The 18,540-nt window shown below is 49.3% G+C and overlaps 1 protein-coding gene across 8 annotated transcripts in view; it reads left to right on the top strand.

Moving 5' to 3' along the window:
• WWC3 (WWC family member 3) overlaps nt 1–17,740 on the top strand; it is a 100,245-nt gene extending 82,505 nt beyond the window's left edge. For 6 of the 8 annotated variants that reach the window (XM_053917224.2, XM_053917223.2, XM_053917220.2 and 3 more), the window contains 12 exons: nt 569–689; nt 1,443–1,517; nt 2,356–2,442; nt 3,534–3,726; nt 4,827–5,144; nt 5,542–5,693; nt 6,806–6,971; nt 9,443–9,607; nt 12,552–12,644; nt 12,847–13,074; nt 13,489–13,616; nt 15,139–17,740. In XM_053917224.2, coding sequence (XP_053773199.1) covers nt 569–689; nt 1,443–1,517; nt 2,356–2,442; nt 3,534–3,726; nt 4,827–5,144; nt 5,542–5,693; nt 6,806–6,971; nt 9,443–9,607; nt 12,552–12,644; nt 12,847–13,074; nt 13,489–13,616; nt 15,139–15,205 — 1,793 coding nt within the window. In that variant the 3' untranslated portion in view covers nt 15,206–17,740. The remainder of the gene's footprint in view (nt 1–568; nt 690–1,442; nt 1,518–2,355; nt 2,443–3,533; nt 3,727–4,826; nt 5,145–5,541; nt 5,694–6,805; nt 6,972–9,442; nt 9,608–12,551; nt 12,645–12,846; nt 13,075–13,488; nt 13,617–15,138) is intronic. The other 2 variants (XM_053917218.2, XM_053917221.2) reach the window with 2 other exon arrangements.
• The last annotated feature ends 800 nt before the right edge of the window (nt 17,741–18,540 follow it).

Below are 18,540 nucleotides of genomic sequence, written 5' to 3'. Positions count from 1 at the left end.
TCAAGGGTGTGTTTCCAAAGGCTGTGTCTGGGGTCAGGTATGTCCTCTGACTTGAAAGTCACTACATTTTGGTTAGGGTTTACTTAGATAATTCTTTATGTTTTCTGATTACAAGATGCTAGTATACGTTTATTATATAAAGTATGGAAAAGGCCAAACAGCATAAAGAAGGAAATGAAAATACCTACCCCCACTTGGGGAGTCAGCTGCTGCGTGCATTTGGGGTAACATGGCTTTCCTAGTCGTTTGACTGTGACAGTCTCTCAGTGCGACACGAAGGGGCTCCCAACTGACGTTTCATGTTCTCTGCTCCTCAGTTAGGAGGCGAGAAGAGATTTGTGATAGTTCAAGGAGCTTTCAAAGAAGTAGGCAGAAGTGTATTTCTTTGATTTTTTAGTGTTTAAAAGGAAAGTTGAGCACAGCATGTATAATCACATGCGTGTACATACGGCATGTCTCTGAAGCACAGTAACCATGTATGTGCTTGAACTTAGAATTCATTTCTTGGCACCACGGTCCCTGGCCTCCCGTGCTGTGTCCTCCTGACCTGTATGTCTCTTATTTGTAGCAGTGACTCTTCGAGAAGACAGCGCCAAGAGGTTGGAGAGGAGAGCGCGCCGCATTTCTGCATGCCTGTCGGATTACTCGCTAGCCACTGATAGCGGGGTATTTGAACCGCCAAGCAAAAGGTTAGAAGCTGATCTTATTATCTCCTTCTCCCTAAGCAGCCATCCCACAGCGTTGCTGGTAAGCACGAAAGGGACCCATCCTGAGAATCCCAGGTACTGAGACTTGGTGTGTACCCAGGTGGGGCTTTTTCTGGCTTCTCTCCACACTGGAGGTTGGGCCTTAGAAACCTGCAGAGAAAACTCCTCTGGCTTCTGCGTGGGGTTTGGTGGCTGGCCTTCATCCTGTGGTTCTATGACTTCTCTCTGGCCCTGGTAGGTTTAATTCTTAAGCTGAGGAGACCTGGAAAAAGAGACTCCATGTACAAGAGAGACGTGCTTGACTTGCTTTTAGAAAGGACACTCATTAGAAATGAATTTCCTCCTTTCCCGAGCTAGAGGAATCGCTTTGCAATGACAAAGCACCCTTTGGGATCTGGAGGTTCCTTTTATTTGGAATCTTTACCGTCATTGTTTCATCTCACTGATTGCGAACTTCTTAGAAGTTCATCTTTGAACTTTGTTCCAAGTACCACATGTGATTTTGAAAGGTATGCGAAGTTGTTTTTGAAAACATACCAGTTCAGAGTCAGGTGCCCAGTGAGATGTGTCATGGAGCCGGGGACCTGCAGTCACTTGAAGCATTTATTTACTTACGTCACAATTTAATAAAGCTGCTCTCAGTGTGAAGCACCCCTCACATGAGAGAGCGTGTGCTAACCCTGCGGTCACCGGTGGCCTGCGGAGTAACCTCTGGGACTTTCTGGTTGTGCTCAGGAGTGAAGATGCTGAGGAGCCTGCGCATGGAGACACTTGTGTGATCGAAGTGCCCCAGATCCACGTCGGGTTCTGGTGAGTATAGAAGGCTCCTCCCCTGACGCTTGCGGAGGTGGTCTACTGTAGATTGGGGCCTGCACAACGACTCACCTCCACGCAGGGGCCAGGAGGGACGGGTGGGCCAACCTACGAGATTGGGGGCTGCTCACCGGCCTCGATACCCTGAGATTGCTACCGTGGTCCCAGGTGAGGGGACACAGGTGGTAGGAGGGAGACTTGGAGAAGAGCAGCTCCATTGCTGTCCTCCAACACTGAGAGTCACAACTGGGAACTGTCACCTCATGGAGCCAGAGGTTCGGGGCCGTCACGTTGAAACACTAAAAGCCCCTGGCGAGGTGGGGTCTTGGGGAAGTTCTCATGTTATTGTGCAGAGTCGCTTGTGTGAACTGCAGCGCAGACAGCAGGCCTGCCTCCTGCTTCCCAGAGGCAGTAACCCACTCGCTGGTATACAGCGTGTGGCTTTTTGGTTTCTAGTTACTTTCAATAGTGTTCAGACTATGCCGAGGCAGGATGTTCACGGCCCAAGTTTTCTTTTGCTCACTCTTGTCATTCTAATCAAGTGTTTCTCAGTGTTGGCACGGGGGGTCATTTGGGACTGGATCATTCTTTGTTGTGGGTGCTGTCCTGTGCACGGTGGGATGGTGAGCAGCATCTCTGATCTCCACCCAGCAGATGACAGTAGCTCATCCTCTGCCCAGTCATGCCACCAAAATGTCTCCAGCCATGGCGCATGTCCCTCAGGGGTGGGCGTGGCAGAACTGCCTTCAGTTGCGGGCCGCTGGTGTAGTTCAGCCAGTAGCGCTTACACACCTTGGGGAATTGGTGGTTGTTGAATTAGTATTTCATTTTCTAGGCACGACAGTGGCAGCGAATGTCTCCTCGTGAACGTGCTCCAGCTGAAGAACTTGGCCGGGCTGGTTGTGAAGGAAGACTGCAAAATGTGAGCTCCTGGGCCAGTGGGCGCCCCGTCCACCACCCATGGCCTCCCGGGCCTGCTGCCTGCAGCGCCGCTCGCTGGCCTGCTCCACTCAGTAGTTTGGGTTGGGGACATGACCAGTTTGGAACCGCAGTTTACAACAAAACCAGGGAATGTCTGTCTTTAAAAGTAGGGCTGTAAGTTTTAAGAAAGAGTCTGCTTTATTATTTGAGGCAGACGAAGTAAATGGAGCCGGGCCACCCACGTGCTGCGGTGATACCAAGAAAGTGCCAAGTGCCCATCATTGGCTACATTTGGGCTTAAGTTGTCCATCCGGGTCACGGGGCTGGGTGGTAACGAAGCCACACTTGGCTCTGTGATCCAATGAGGTGCCTGAAGAGGCCTCTGGCTGGGAAACAGGGCTCCTTGTCTGAGGGGAGGAAAAGGAAATACGAGTTGTCACCAGTTGAGAGATGCTACCTCTGTGAGCTCCACAGCCGAAGGTGGGTGCTGGATGGAGGTCCCAGTTACCCAGGTGGATGAGCACACCTGGAATGATGCATTCAAGTCCAAGGGCATACTCCCTTCCGTGAGTCTCCTTCATAAACTAGTCTTCTAAAGGCCTCGGAAGCAGCCGGGGTAGAAGTGGCTGAGGGCTCCCCGGGACTTTGTTCTCCCCATGGTGGACTTGGTGTGTTCACCAGTGTTCTTGAGCGCCCCCAGTGTGCTGGCATCCATGCTGGGGTGGACAGGGCAGGAGACCCAGCCCCAATGGCCAGGCAGGCGGAGCTTGAAGAGGGAGCCAAGGTGCACTGAGGAGATCAGTGCAGACGTCTTCCCCAAAAGACAGGAGAACAGAGCTTGACTCCCCTCAGCCCTGACGACTGCCTTTGAAGTCTCTCTCTTTGTGCCTGGGTTTCCCTCTCACCTCCAGGGGCATGTAAGTTCCTCGGCCTTACTTTTTGTGGAGAAAAGGACTTTCTCCAGAAGACTTCGCAGTTCTGCCCACGGGCGTTCAAAGAGGCTACGTGTATGCGCGCGCCCATGTTCGTATGTGGTATCATGCAGACCATCTGTAGCCTGACTGCCTGCTGCTTTCTCCTCTCTGCTTGCAGACATATCCGTGTCTACTTGCCATCGCTGGACTCTGGCACACCAGACACTTACTGTTCCAAGTCTGTGGAATTCCAGCCCCCCCTGGTATTTAATGATGTTTTCAGAATCCCTGTGCATTCAAGCACGTTGACGTTGAAGTCCCTTCAATTATATGTGTGTTCAGTGAATCCGCAGCTGCAGGAAGAACTGCTGGTATGACCTGCGCATGCGTTAGCCCTCCCTTCTCTGTCTCCCTCCTTCTTTGCTCTGTCTTTCCATCAGTCCGTCTTTCTTTGTCTCCTGTTTCTTCTTCAGGCCTCTTTTGTCATTCTCTCTCTCTCTTTCTTAGTCTTAGTCTGCCATTCTGTCTTCTTTTCTTTGTGTCTCTGCTTTTCTCCCTCTTCCCCTGTTGTCTCTGTCCCCTCCTTCCAGTTTCCGGTCATGGGTTGCTTAGAAATCAGCATGTTAATTTAAGAAGGGTCTCTGTAACTGGGACTACAGAAAAGGATGACAAAACCAGTTATCTTGTCATGCGTTTTGTAGTCTAAATATATTGTATTATCTCAAATAGTACTTGCAAAACTCCTATTCGACAGCTTCTAAATTATCCCCATTTTTAGTCGAAGGAACTAAGTAGGGTACACAAATTTGGCAAATCAAAATATAGGATGGTCAGTTAAATTTGAATTTCAAATAAACTACAGGTACTTTTTTAGTGTAAGTATGTTTCATGCAGTGTTCGGGACATACTGATGCTTTAAAAAAAAGTTGCTCGTTTGCATTTCAGACTTACCTGGATGGCCCTGTATTTTTTTCCTGGCACTTCGCCTTCAGTCCCCTGGCCATCCACTGCCCAGCCAGACTTGGAGGCCAGAGTGGTTTCCTTGCAAGGCTGGAATATTGCCCTTTGGTCCTGGCCCCTCAGCAGCAGAATTAGGGATTGTAGAGTTCAGCCAGGCCTCTCTGCTTTCAAAAATTCCCAAGAGCATCAACCCCATCAAGTTGCAGTGCCTGAGCCCAGCCCACCATTTCAGGTTGGCCATTTTCTGGCCCTGTTCCCTCTCTAGCATTTTCTGATTGGGCTGAACAAGCAATCAAGAAGCCACGACCATCCCCATTAGGCTCCTATGTGACCACTTTCATTTTGCTGCAGTCAGTTGAAGGGCAGTGAAACATCTTACCTGCTTTTTGGTCAGGATTGAGGGGGTGACCTTGATGTTTTTAGAAGATTCCTGTTGGTTGTTAAGGTGAAATCACTCCATGCCTATTCTGTCTTTTTTTTTTTTTTTTTTTTTTTTTTAACACCTGTGCAGGGCATTGCTCAAATTAACTTGGCCAACTGTAACAGCCTGAGCGAAATGCAGCTGCACTGGTACCCAGTCCAGGTGTTCACCAGCCCTGATCTGCCCAGGACGAGGGAAAGCCAGCGGGCTGAGAAAAGCGGGGCCCGGGACCCTGTGCACACTGCTGCTGCTGCTGCTGCTGCTGCTGCTGTTGCTGTCACCACCGCTGCCACCGCCACCTTGCCTGCTGCCGCTGCCACCACCACTGCCACTGCCACTGCTGCCGCCGCTGCCGCTGCCACTGCCACTGCTGCCACCCCCGCCACCGCCACCGCCATTGGGAAGACGGTGCGTGTGTCTGGCCTACAGAGCAGCTCCCTCCTGCTTCCTGGCCTTGGGACTGGCTTTTCCCGGGGGAGGTCCTCTCCAAGAAGAGTCTGTATAGATGTAGTGTTAGAAAGTAGCAGTGAAGCAGCAGACTTGCAAGGGAAGTCATACACGTGGAAGGTATGGATGTGCGTGGCCATTCATGATAGTGTTTTTCAACACAAACGTGTTTGTGATCATGAGTGGCACATTTATTGTCTTAAAATTTGAGCCTTTAGCTGTTAACAATGGGGTGGACTTCTTCCCATTGGAGACAGCTGAAGGACAGCCGCCAGCCTGGAGGAAGGGACCTCACTGAGGGGTGGGCCCCAGGCCTGCTGGTCTGAGCTGGTTCTCAAACGTCTCTCTTCTCCCGCAGGATGCAGTGACAGTGCTGCTGGCTAGAACCACAGCCCAGCTGCAGGCGGTGGAGAGAGAGCTGGCTGAGGAGCGCGTGAAGCTGGAGTACACAGAGGAGGGGATCCTGGAGATGGAACGGAAGGAGGAGCAGGTGGAGGCTGTGTCCGAGCGGTAAGGCTCCTTGGAACTATCAGCGAGGTGACATGCCTTTTGTTGGGGACAAGGCCGGCACTGTGTTTGTCAGTCATGGTTCTGGGAGCCTTTGGGTGCAAGTTGCTTTTCTCACTCAGAGAAGTGGGGATTCTCCTGGGAAACTGAATGCTGATCTGGATGAGGGCAGAACTTTGACCTCTCTCCCCCTGCTCTCTGTGTAGGCTTTTCACCTTCTCCTTCTGTTCCGGGATTTCTCTTAAAGAGCAGGACTATTGAATGACTCCACTCTGCCAGGAGCGAATACAATAAGGTCCCTTTAAGTTTTTTTTTAACAGCTGTATTGAGATGCAATCTACCTACCATACAATCCACCCATTTAAAGTGGACAATTCAGTGGTTTTTCGTACAGTCACAGAGTTGTGCCATCATCACCATAATCAATTTTCATCAGGCCAAAAAGAAACCCCATACCTATTAGCCGTCACCCCCATTCCTCCTTTGCTTGGCCTCTGGCAACTGCTAATCTGCTGGCCGTGTCTGTGGATTTGCCTGGTCTGGGCATTTCATCCAAGTGCAGCTGTGTGATGTTCCTTTCTGTTTTACCGGAAGTGGCCTGTTGGTGAACCGTTGACTCAGTACAGAGCTGCCTGCTATAGAAGAATAACTGAGATGCCCAGCACCTCTAGTGGACTGGCTTCTGTCTAAACCTTTCCAGAGGCACTTTCATTTGCCTTCCTTCCATGGTTTTCCATAAAGAGTGTCATGTTTCTAAAGCTTCCCACTTCTTCCAGTAGCTCTTTCTGGATTTATTTGAGAGGAATTTCTTTTATGGAGGGAGGTGCACGGCCGAGGGGGACAGTATTGTATTCGGGGCCGGGCGGGAAGCTGCGAGAGGCCTGGGGGGATTTTCAGGACACTGGCATCTTCAGCAGGTGCAATTTGGGACTGAGGACAGACAGAGCCTCTTAGACATTGTCCTCTTAGAAAACATAAGTGCACTTTTATGAGAAAAGCAGCTGTCTGGAAAGGCTGGAAGTGAATATGGGGCATCTCTGCTGCTGTGCTCTGTGTGCAGCAGGGAACGGTCCCTTGGGTGAGCATTCTGTGGGCTTTGCAATATGCACCCTTAGGAGCTGGCAGGCCGACTCGGTGGACAGCGGCTGCAGCAGCTGCACCCAGACCAGCCCCCCGCACCCAGAGCCCTGCTGCACCACTGTGGACTCCATCCATGGACAACCGTTTGCGGGACAGGCAGATGCTCACAGCCCTGAGAAACCTCAGCCCCCTCCTCTAAAGGTAAGTAGTTAAGGTCAAGGGGGTCTCTGGAACCCCACATGCTTTGTCGCCCAGTGCCTGGCAGGAAAGCATGCATGCCCCGCACCCTCCAGGTGAAACCATGAGAATCGGTGGGTAGAAGGGCTAAAGGAGAGCGGAGCTGAGAGGCTCAGATGCAGGAGTAGTAAAATTCCACACCTGGCTGAGCGACGGAGAGCCCACTGACAGTGGCTGTGGGAAGTGTGGTCTGAAATGCACAGTGCTGTTGAATTAAGGGCCCATAGTGAAGGCGTTTCTTTGATGAGAGCCGAGGAAAAGCAGGAACTGGCTTAATGTCAATAAACATGCCCATAGAAATGTGTGTCAAGTTTAAATTAAAAACAAAGGACAACTACAACTAAAAAGGGTTTACTTTAACTCCTTCACATGCCTCCCGGCAATGACCCAGTCCCGCCTCCAGGGCCAGCCAGGCGCAGGCCGTTTTGGGGGTCCCACGGGTTTAGACGCTTGCTTTTCTCCCTTCGGGATGTTAAGAACAGCAAAGCATCCTTTTGCCTCTTCTTTTCGCCTGACCTTAGTTGTTTTCATCCCCAAATCTTCAGGGAGGTCATCTTTCAGGCTTGCAGTGACAAATGTCTAAGGAAACCAGTGCAGTTGGAAGATAACTTACTAAGACTCTATTGAAACTTTGTTCCCAACCTGTTCAGCTCACCCCAATGCAAATACTCAAAGTGAAACCCACCCCCTCGGCAGCTTCCCAGGCCGGGGCGCGTACATGGCAGGGCTGGGCTGCGGCGTTGCTGCTGTCTGAGTTCGCGCCCCTGCGAAAGCACTGGCCCGGATCACGGCAAGAGGCCATGGGAAGCTAGTGTGGTGTGGCCCACTCCTCCAACTTTTCATTTTAAAACACTTCAAATCTATGGAAGAGTGGCTGGTTTGAGCCCAGGGGTGACATGATCTGACTTCAGTTTTTTTCGTTGATTTGTTTCTAATTTATTGACATGAAATTCACGTAAGATGAAACAAACCATTTCAAAGTGAGCAGTTTGATGGCATTAAGGATATTCACAGTGTTGTGCAATCACCGCCTCTGCTGGGTTCCAAGCACTTCTGTCACCCCAAAGTGAAACCCCGTCCCCATGAGCAGTCACTCCTCACTCCCTCTCCCCCAGCATCCACCACTCACTGTGCCTCTGTCTGTATGGATTTGCCAGTTCTAGATGTTTTGTGTAAATAGAATCACACGATATGTGGCTTTTCGTGTCGGGCTTCTTTCACTCAGCCTAATGCTTTCTGGGTTCATCCGCGCGCATTGCGGCGTCTCTCAGGACTGCGGCCCTGTTCCTAGCTGAGCAGTCTTCCCTTGCCTGGGCCCACCACATTTCCTTATCTACTCACTTGTTTGTGCATGTTTGGACTGTTTCCACCTTTTGGCTGTTTGAATAATGCTGCTGTGAAAACATTCGTGCGCAAAAACTTGTTTTGTCCACAAAAAGAAGACTTGAACCTTTGTAGATTTAAGAAAAGACTTTTATGTGGGCCTAACTGAGGACATGCCCGAGAGCAGAGTTCCAAGAGACCTTGAAACAGTGTCCAACTTTAGACAAGCACGTGACGGGAGCTTCTGTGGGCAGGAGGACACAGAGAAAGACAGCTATGTGTCAGCAGTTTGAGTAAGTCCCATACATTCAAGGAAATGGACGACCTCAGGCGGAGGGAACGTGCAGATAAGGTGGGGTCATTAGTGTGTGGAGTCAGGGAGTCATGGGAATGGGCCTGGAAGCAATTATTTTGAAACCTTTATCAGGATGTAGAAAGAACAGGCTTTGCCTCCTAGAATCATTTATCTTCGTAATTGGGACTGTTAGAGAGTGTACGTGACCAGCCCCACGGAAGGCCTCGGGTAGGAATTTGCTGTTCCCCTGGTTACTGATCAGGTTGGGGCAGCTTACACAGCCTTTCCTTTCTTAGTAGCAAACTCCTGTTTTCAGGTCTTTTCCATATACTCATAGGAAAGGAGTGGCTGCATCTGGCATTTCTAGCAGGGTCTTCCTGGGTGCTGTGTGCAGAGGAGATGGAAGGGGGGCAGGCATGGAATCGAGGAGATGGGTGAGATGCCTACTGCACTCATTGGGCATAAGACCGCAGTGACCCAGATGGAGGGTTAGTGACAGGTGGTCAAAACATGTGTAATCTTGAATGTAGAGCCAACAGGACTTGATTTTGGGCCAGATACAGGGTGTGTGAAAGAGGACAAGAGTCCAGGATGACATGAAGGCTTTTTTTTTTTTTTTTTTTTGCATGAAAACTGACCAGTAGAGACCCTTGTCAGAGGAGGACGGGTTGGGAGATAACTGGAACTCAGTTTCAGATGTGTTAAGTGTGGCATGGCAGTTAGAATTCCAAGTAGAGAAGGCAAGGACGTGGTTGTGCGCACAAAGTTTACTGCTGTGTTCTAGAAAAAGTGGTGGTAATAATGAATTACTGTCTAGGTTGATAAGGAAACCAACACCGAAGACCTCTTCCCAGAAGAAGTAGCGAGTCTTCCGAAGGAGCGGGCCAGCCGCAGGGCCCGTGGGTCACCTTTTGTCCGCAGTAGCACCATTGTCCGTTCCCAGACTTTCTCGCCTGGGGCACGAAGCCAGTATGTTTGCAGAGTAAGTTGGAATTCCTTTGCCACCAAAAAAAAAAAAAAAAAAAAAAAAAAAAAAAAGTTTGCTTTCCCCCCTCCCTTGGTTATGTTTTCATTTTTATTCTTTATGCTAAAAGACATAGGTGTTCTCAGAGCTAATCCCGATCAGTGAGCAGCTTCCTTGTGATACGAAATCCAGCTGCTCTCACCTGCCCTACCTCGTCCCATGCATATCTAACTGGATTTCTTCTGGATCCCAGTCCCTTTCCCATGAGACTTTCAGTGCAATGTATGCACAGACTCAAGGTCAGGAAGCAGGGTGACTCCTTTGTACATCAGTCTGAGGGTTAATGAATTGAAACAGGGAATATCCTGACTGGGGTTGAGATCAGCAAGTCAGCTCACTGTGGGTCGGAAGTGCTGAAGGATGGCCATGTGGGAGGCCCAGGGAGGATGGCCACCCTGAACACTCGGGGGCTGGGGCTGCCGGTTCTGCCTCCCTGCATGTAAAGTCGTGCCCCCACGGGCGATGGCAGGAGGTGCTGGCTGTCTCTCAAGCCCAGCTGCTCCTTGCAGCGCAGTCACGTTGGGGGCCTTCACAAATGCCAGTGTCTGGGTTCCGTCCCCAGGGGTTGTCATTGGTCATGCCGGGCGCCTGGGCATCGGAGCTCTGGGATGTAGCGTGCTCACAGGGTTGAGAACCTTGAATAACTGGAGAGGGAGGCCCAATCCCCTGTGGTCCTTAAAGAAGGGACAGCTTGTTGGAGGTTGGCAGGCAACGACAGTGTGATAGTGACAGCACAGACGAGGACAGAGAAGGGATTTTTAAGCATAAATGATTCTGACACAGTGCCCTGAAAGGGACATTGGATTGGGGAGAACTTTGACCCTTCCCACTGCTCTGAATTGGACTTGTTGAAGGGGATGCCAAGGAGCTGGCTCCATTAGGGCAGAGCCATGATTGTGTTCGTGATCACGGTTGTTCACAGTGCAGGGTACAGACCAAAGTTAGCAGAAGGAAGAGGCACATAGGGCATAAGGTTCCGGTCGGTCTCTCCAGCAGAGCTGTGCAGACATCCTGTATCTCTCCCAGCAGTGACAGGTGGCAGCGCACACAGAGTACTGCCCACCAGGCAGGGTCACCTGAGCCTTGGTGTGCAGGGTTTCTGTGGGCTTGGCCATGTTGTCCTAGTCCATGGCTACGTGGCTGAAGTGGCTGACTGTGGTCTCCAGGCCCTCCAGAGGTCAAGCTGATGGCCAGAGGTCCCTACCATAAATCACATTGTCAACAGAGACTATGTAGCCTGGCCCAAGGTCCCCAAAGACACTTAGGCAGCACATTCCAGGGCCTTCCAGGTGACCTCCCAGGAGCTGGCTAAGGACCTTTCTTGGGGCAATGTTAATCCTTTACTGCATGCACTGAACAGCAGGAGGTGGCACCTAGGGGCCCAGGCTGCCCTTCTGTCACATTTGTGAGACTTGCTGCTTTTCTTTGCGCAGAAGTGAGGTGTCTGGCTCACGGCTGCCCTGGGTGGCACAGAGTGAAGCCCAGGCACTCCTTCCCCGTCAGGGTTCAGCTCCTCTGCTGGGCTTCTGGCCCTGCTGCTTCTGTCTGCTCTGCAGTGGGAAGCGCCTTCCCCACAGGACCTCAGTGCAAGATTGAATAAGAAAACCAGTTTCTTCCTCCTAAGTCATGGCATGTCAGGTACACAGAAATACCACTTTGGGAAACAGTCATCAGGAAAGCCTCGCTGAGGTCATACAGTCTCAACAGATCACTCCCCAACCTGCCCTTCCAGTTCTACTTCAGTTTGACAGGGCTGTAAATTCAGCATTGGCTCAGAGGCTCAGGGACAGTCATTTTCCGGGGTTCTCTAAATATGTACAGATTCTGCGGTAACGTGTGGATTTTTGTATCGAATGATGTTGAATTCAGAGAGGTGACAGAAGTTATCAAAGTTGGGGGACGGCGGGGGAGGATTCAACCCTGTGCGAGCCAGTGCTGATGAATCAGGCGGCTGGAGGCGCTAGCTCGAAGGCCATCCTCGGGCCTTCCGAAGACTCTTGCCAAACACTGTGGAGCGGATTCAAGCCTGCTCGTTGCGAAAGAGAGGTGGTGGACGAGGAAAGCCTTTCCTTCCCCGGATGAAGGCTTCCAGTGCCTGCCTGCGTTTGGTGCCCTGCCTAAAAGCACGCATTTCCTGACGGCGCTGTCAGAGGCTGCTTTGTTCTCATATATGTTTATCATGGTCAGGAGGCATGGCCGCCACTGCGGCATGGCTCTGCCTGAGTGTTCCGGGTTAATTGGCGTGGAAAATAAGGCCACGGAGGCCAGGACTTTGGCTTTCACACAGATTCACATTGATCCTGAAGCGAGAACCCGCCACCAAATGAAATACATGATGTCTTGGCTCCCATAAAGAAGGCATTATTTATTTTTCTTTTCCAAGGCAGACCTCTCCCCTTGACTGGCAGAGCGGGCGTGAGGGCCGCTGCCGTGCCCTGCTGCAGGAACGAGGCTCGCTTTTGGAAAGCACTTTCTTTCCAGCTCTTGCCAAAACCAGAAACACAGCAGATGACAATGACGAAGAGTGCCAAGCGCTGAGGACAGTGCTGGCTTTCATGAGCATCACACATCATATCAAGTCACACTTGCTATTGGTGGAACAGAAATTTTGTGGACTCAATTAGCCTAGAAAGTTCCTGCGGTTCGGTTGATGGACATGAAGGAGGGCTGGGTTGGCGGGGAGCGGGGAGTCTTGGTATGCTTAACTGGTTTGTTTTTCTTTGTCTTTTGTTTTACTTAAAAGTCTTGTAACTGAAACCAGGAATCTTGGTAAAAGCACTGTAATTCATAAATACATTTGAGTGCCTATGAGGAGAAAGAAAATAATCTAATTCAGAGTGCAAACAGAAGGAATCTTGAATTTCCAAGAAAGTGTTTGTGAACCGCATTCTTTTTGGTGCAGCTCTATCGCAGTGACAGCGACAGTTCAACACTGCCCCGGAAGTCCCCCTTTGTCCGAAACACTTTGGAAAGACGGACCCTTCGCTATAAGCAGGTGCGTGCTGCGTAAGCTACTATGGGATCTATACTTACCCTGGGAGTTATTTTTAGAAACCATAAAAAGGTGATCTTTTAGACGACTGGTTCACCTGTGTTCTTTAATTGTGGGAGAACCTTCTAGAAGGCCCAAGCTTGCTGGCCACGTGGTGCCCACATGCCTGGTTAGCACGCGTGCTCATGGCTATGGCCCCCTGCAGTCCTGCAGGTCATCCCTGGCTGAACTCATGGCCCGCACCTCTCTGGACCTGGAGCTGGACCTCCAGGCATCGAGAACTCGGCAGAGGCAGCTGAACGAGGAGATCTGCACCCTCCGTGAGCTGAGGCAGCGCTTAGAAGATGCCCAGCTCCGAGGCCAGACTGACCTCCCGCACTGGGTGCTGCGTGACGAGCGATTCCGGAGTCTGCTGAAGGAAGCAGAGAGGCAGGTAAGATGCCCAGGGCCTGGCCACACCGTCACTGCCCTTTGCTTCAGTGCTAGTGGCTCACAAGTAAACATTTCAGATGATAAAACTACTTGAGTGATTGAGGCACTCCTATTAAGGAGCTGGGTTTCTCCCTCTGTTCGGGCAGCACCAACGCATATCTGGATGCTTTGCAGCTGCCACACAGGGGCGCATTGGGGTTCTCCCTGCCAGCACCCTCACTCCCTGCTTTGTGATGGGATGTTCTGTGTCCTGCGTCTGTGAGGCCATGACCCCAGGGACCCTGAGCAGGTGCTCTGAAGATTCCCTGGGGGGGAGTAGGTCCTCCTCTGGGTCCCCAGAGTTGAGAGTGGTTTCATTCATTCTTCCTTAAAAGTGGTAGTAAAACGTCTTGTTCATCCAACGTTGCTGTTGCAGACAAGACAGACCAAACTTGACTTCCATCAAGAACAGGCAGCTGAGAAGATGCTGAAGAAGGCCTCCAAAGGGGTCTGCCAGCTGCGTGGGCAGAACCACAAAGAGCCCATCCAAGTGCAGACGTTCAGGTAGGGAGGACGTAGGCCTCGCTCTCCCGCTCTTTACCGTCTTACTTGTCATCAGAAACACGAAAGCCTTGAGAAAACCCACGAAACGGGAATCCCCAGTGCTATTAGCATTTTCATGTTTTCTTCTGATCTTTTTTTCTAGACACTTTTTTGCATGCTACTTGTAATAATAATGTGGGTTCAATTGTGCATTTAGCTTTGTTTAAATTAGATAGCCTGTGTTGCCACACAATCTGTTATGTTTGTTGGCTGTCGTGGCTCACCTAGTAGATATAATATACATGAATATTCTACTTTATAACCTCACTTCTTTCCAAATGTTTCCTATTGTAAACGACACATTCATTTATTTATATGTACACCTATGTAGCCCCTCGGCCTTTTTCATTACCTTCTGATTGCAGCACACTGTGCTTCCTGGCAAGTGTGCGCATCGTAGCTGTGGACTAGTTCCGGGAACTACCACAGACAATGCAACCTCAGGCTTCCCGCAGCAGCGTGACCACTGTTTTGAATCTGAATAGCATAGATGAGTTTTCCCTAATCTATTCACATAGCAGGAAATTAGCCGTTTAAAGTGAACAATTCTAGTCCTGACTGGTGTGGCTCAGTGGGTTGGGCGTCATCCCACAAAGCGAAAGGTTGCTGGTTTGATTCCTGGTCAGGGCACAGGCCTGGGTTGCGGGTTTGGTCCTTGCTCACGGCACGTGCAATGTTTCTCTCTCACATTGATGTTCCTCTCCTTCTCTTTCACCCTCCCTTCCCCTCTCTCTAAAATAAATAGATAAAATACAAAAAATTAGAGCGAACAATTCCACACCATTTGGAACATTCACAGTGTCCTTCAACCATCGCCTCTGTCTAGTTCCAAAACGTTTCGATCACCATAAAAGGAAACCCAGTACCCGTTACGCAGTCACTCCCCATTCGTCCCTCCGCCAGCCCCCAGCCCCCTGCAATCTGCTTCTGTCTCTATGGTTTTGCCAATTCGGGACATTTCATGTAAGTGGAGTCATACACTACGTAGTCTTTTGTGCTTGGCTCCTGAGGACAATGGTTTTGAGGTTCGTCTACATTGTAGCATGTCTCAGGACTTCATTCCTTTTTATGGCTGAATAATACGCACCCAACTTATACTCTCAATTTTTTTATACCCTGAATTTTCACATCCCCATCATAAAAAAAACAAAGTGCTTAACTATCTTCCTTCAATTATCATGTAGAATGACTCCATTTGTATAGCTATTATTCATTGATGGATTAATAAAGCAAATATTTACTGAGCACCTACTATTTACAATATACCGGCTGCTGTTCTAGGCACTAGAGATAAATCCTTGCCTTCATGGGGCTTTGTAACTTCCCTTAAAATTTAGAGACTCTATATTCAACAGGTGTGTTGTTCCGGTTTAAATTCAATTTGTTCTATGAGTAAGAAAGGCTGTCATTGATATTGAGAGCCTCCTAGCAGCTTTTGATGCATTTGTAGCAGCTTCTAACCAGTAATTCTTTCCAATCCCAGGGAGAAGATAGCATTTTTTACAAGACCAAGGATTAATGTACCTCCTCTGCCCGCCGATGATGTTTGATGTAGTGCTTTGTACACGTGAAGTATTTATCTTCCTGTCTTGTTTTCATGAAGTTCTTAGAATAGCTAAATTTGTCTTTAAAATATTTGTGCAAAGCTATTAATATACACATTTTGTAAAAAAACACATATCTATACATATATATTTTATAATAGTGACGGCAACAGGGCTTGGTTTTTCCTTGTTGTGAAATTGACATCTCTGAAGACAAGTTATTTTATAAAAGATCAACTATCATGTTAAGAGTGTACAGTTTTTACGCTGTTTTATTTGACTTAAAGGCTGGAAGACAGAAACGAAGTGAGTTCAGGCAAATTCACTGTATTGTAATTTATTTATAGTACTTTTTTTCCTTGAAGGAAAATACTGACTTTAAGATGTATTTTAAGACTGAAATTTTGTTCTTCAGTATTTGTCATGCAGTAGAATGGAACTCTGGGGCCGGTTTTGTTTCTGACACGGAAATGCAAACACTTTGTGCTAAACTTGTCACTTGTACCAGCTTCTCATGTACATTGTCCACTGTCACACTCATGTTCTGTTAAGATCCCACCTGGGGCTCAGTCGTCGCTCACACTTGTGTGCGTGTGCATCGCAGAGCCCTGTCTCCCACGGCGCCTGTGTGCCGAGAGCCCCTCATTTCTGTGTCGTGTCAGCACGCACAGAGCTCTGTGCCCCCCCAGTTTCCCTGGTGCCCTGACCGGGTCCTGCCTGTTCACGGCAGCTGTCCACACTGCCCTGTACGGCCCGGCCGCCCGCCCTTCCGGTGCGCCCCATCCGACTGTGACCGACCAGGAAGGCGGTGCCGGGGCTCCCGTTCTACTGCTCTGTCATGAAGGAAAGTGAAAGGGACCTAGGAACGCGCCCTCGCATCAGTCCGTGAACCTGCTGATGCGGACAGCGGTTCTGCCATAGATGTGATGACCTCTGAAGGCGCTTTTCTGTGGAAGGAAGCGCACGCGGGTAACCGCAGTTACCCAGCGAGTCACTTAACAGGAGAGTGTTTGATTCATCTGATTTAAATCACAATCCTTCTCCCCGGTACTGGAATGTACCTAATATTTCTTAACAAATCTTAGAAGTAGTTCATGAAAAAAATGTTTTATGTAATTAAAAAAATACCATTATTCTCTTAAAATGCCAAATGATATACCTATTTTGCCTCATGCATATTTATTGTATACGGAATGCACTCTCCTTTCTGAGGCCTCGGAGAAGGAAACGAGGTGGTCACATGAAATAGCAAAGAGAACTCCCTTGTCCTAGATTTCTCTGCCCCTCCCTTGGAAATGCCACCTTTTAATCAACGTCTCTCTTCTCATTAGTCCGTAATTGTCCCCCTTGTATAATCCACCTTCCTTTTTGCATTTATTAAAAGTGAATTTTGTAAAAGCATTTCATTGACACGCGACCTGTCACGGGCAATGGACTTTGTCAGTGGTGGTAAGACTGAAACCTCTATGCTTTTCACAGTCGTCGTCTTCTGCTATGTATTTCTGCCTCAAGTCTCGCTGGATTTTTGTTTTGTTTTGTTTTTTGGGGCTAATTTCTCTGTGAACATACCCACAACAGAGATAGAGACACGCAAAGCCCTGTGGTTCCGTAACAGACAGCATTGCTGAGCGCACGAGGACAATGGCAGGCCCTCTCTGTGCCCCAGCTGGGAAACTTGAACCAACAACAGTCTGCCGCTGGCGGGCGCAAGTCACTGACACCTCGGGTGCACAGCTCCTCCCGTGGGGGAGTCCCCTGGCCACATGGACTGGCCACTTCTTTTCAGCAGCTGCCACATGAAGCTGCCTCTCAGTGGGCCTGTGGGTTGAAGCCACTTTTCTGCCACCCCCCATTAAGTGGCACTGTGGGGGAAACCTGCCATGCCTGTGCATAAAGCTCTCCAGCAAGGGTTTCCAGTAAATGTCACTGCCCAGCATGCACAGATGTACAGTCAGAGCGCCTCCCCACCCGAGGGTTTTAAAAAGAAACCCGGAAGCCAATGCAAGCCTGCTTTGCTATCTTTCTGAGGCAATCTTGTGGTGGCCCTCTCCCATCCCCTACTGTCCTGTCCCGAAAGGGCACATAGCCAGTGACAGCTGGGGCGGTCACGCAAGAGGACTTGAGCGCCTGAGCGGCTTCTCACTCATGACTTGATTTTGCAGCTTTTGAGTAGTTAAGACTGCCACCCCCCCACCCCCCCACCCCCCCACCCCGCACCCCCGCAAGCCGAACACCCATGCGGCAGAAAGTGAAGCTCTGTCGTTTTAAGGGGTAGTTTCATCTCCTGTTTAGCTTTGCCTGCGCTGTGCCGTGTGATAGTCTGCACTCTGCCGTGTTCGTCCGCAGTCGTAGTCCAGAGATGGGAAAAGGGGATTTCATCTGCACTTCACTGATCGCTGAACTGTCACCGCTGTAATCAGTAACCTTCTGTTGTGGGAATAAGTTCTAATCAGTAGTCATCTCTGTTCTGATTGTGTCATTTGTATTGCTTGAAACTATTTCTTCTATAAAATTAAACTAATCTGCCTTAAGAACAAAATGGAAATGTGTGATTTTTTAAAATGAAAATTTAATTACAGAGACAAACACATATATATCATATTTTCAACATAAAAATACAGGTATGAAGATAGTAAAATGAACACATACGCAGCCGTCCCACACTTCAACACGGACTCCGCGTGGGTGATGTTTTGTCTACACCTCCACCTGCCTCCCCTGCCCTTATCACGCCCGAACATTCACCAACTCAATGTCATTAACTGTCCAAGGGTCACCTTTCCAGTTGTTTCATAGGTCATTGTTTTTTAAACTCAGTGGAATCCAAATATGGTCTGTTTATTGGGATTTTTAAATCTTTATGTATTTTTTAAACCCTTCACCCATTTCTCCCACCTCATACCTCCTGCCTCTGGCAACCACCAACCTGTTTTTTTTGAGTAACAGCTTCCTTGACATAGAAGTCACTTATCATACATTTCACCATTTTAAAGCATATAATTCAGCCCTGGCTGGTGTGACTCAGTGGATTGAACACCAGCCTACAAACCAAAGGGTCACCCTTTTGATTTCCAGTCAGGGCACACGCCTGGGTTGCGGGCCAGGTCCCCAGTAGGGGGCGCATGAGAGGCAACTACACCTTGATGTTTCCCTCCCTCTCTCCCTCCCTTCCCCTCTCGAAAATTAAATAAATAAAATCTTTTTTAAAAGCATATAATTCAACAGTGTTTAGTATATTCAGAGCCGTGCAAATATCACTGCAATCCATTGTAAAACTTTTTCATCATCCCCCGCAAAAACCCTGCACCCATTACCAGTCATGCCCAACTTACCCCTCCCCC

This window comes from Desmodus rotundus, chromosome X (assembly GCF_022682495.2).
Source record: "Desmodus rotundus isolate HL8 chromosome X, HLdesRot8A.1, whole genome shotgun sequence".
NCBI lineage: Eukaryota > Metazoa > Chordata > Mammalia > Chiroptera > Phyllostomidae > Desmodus > Desmodus rotundus.
The sequence above is the reverse complement of the archived record's forward strand: the minus strand, read 5'-3'. Positions and strand labels throughout refer to the sequence as shown.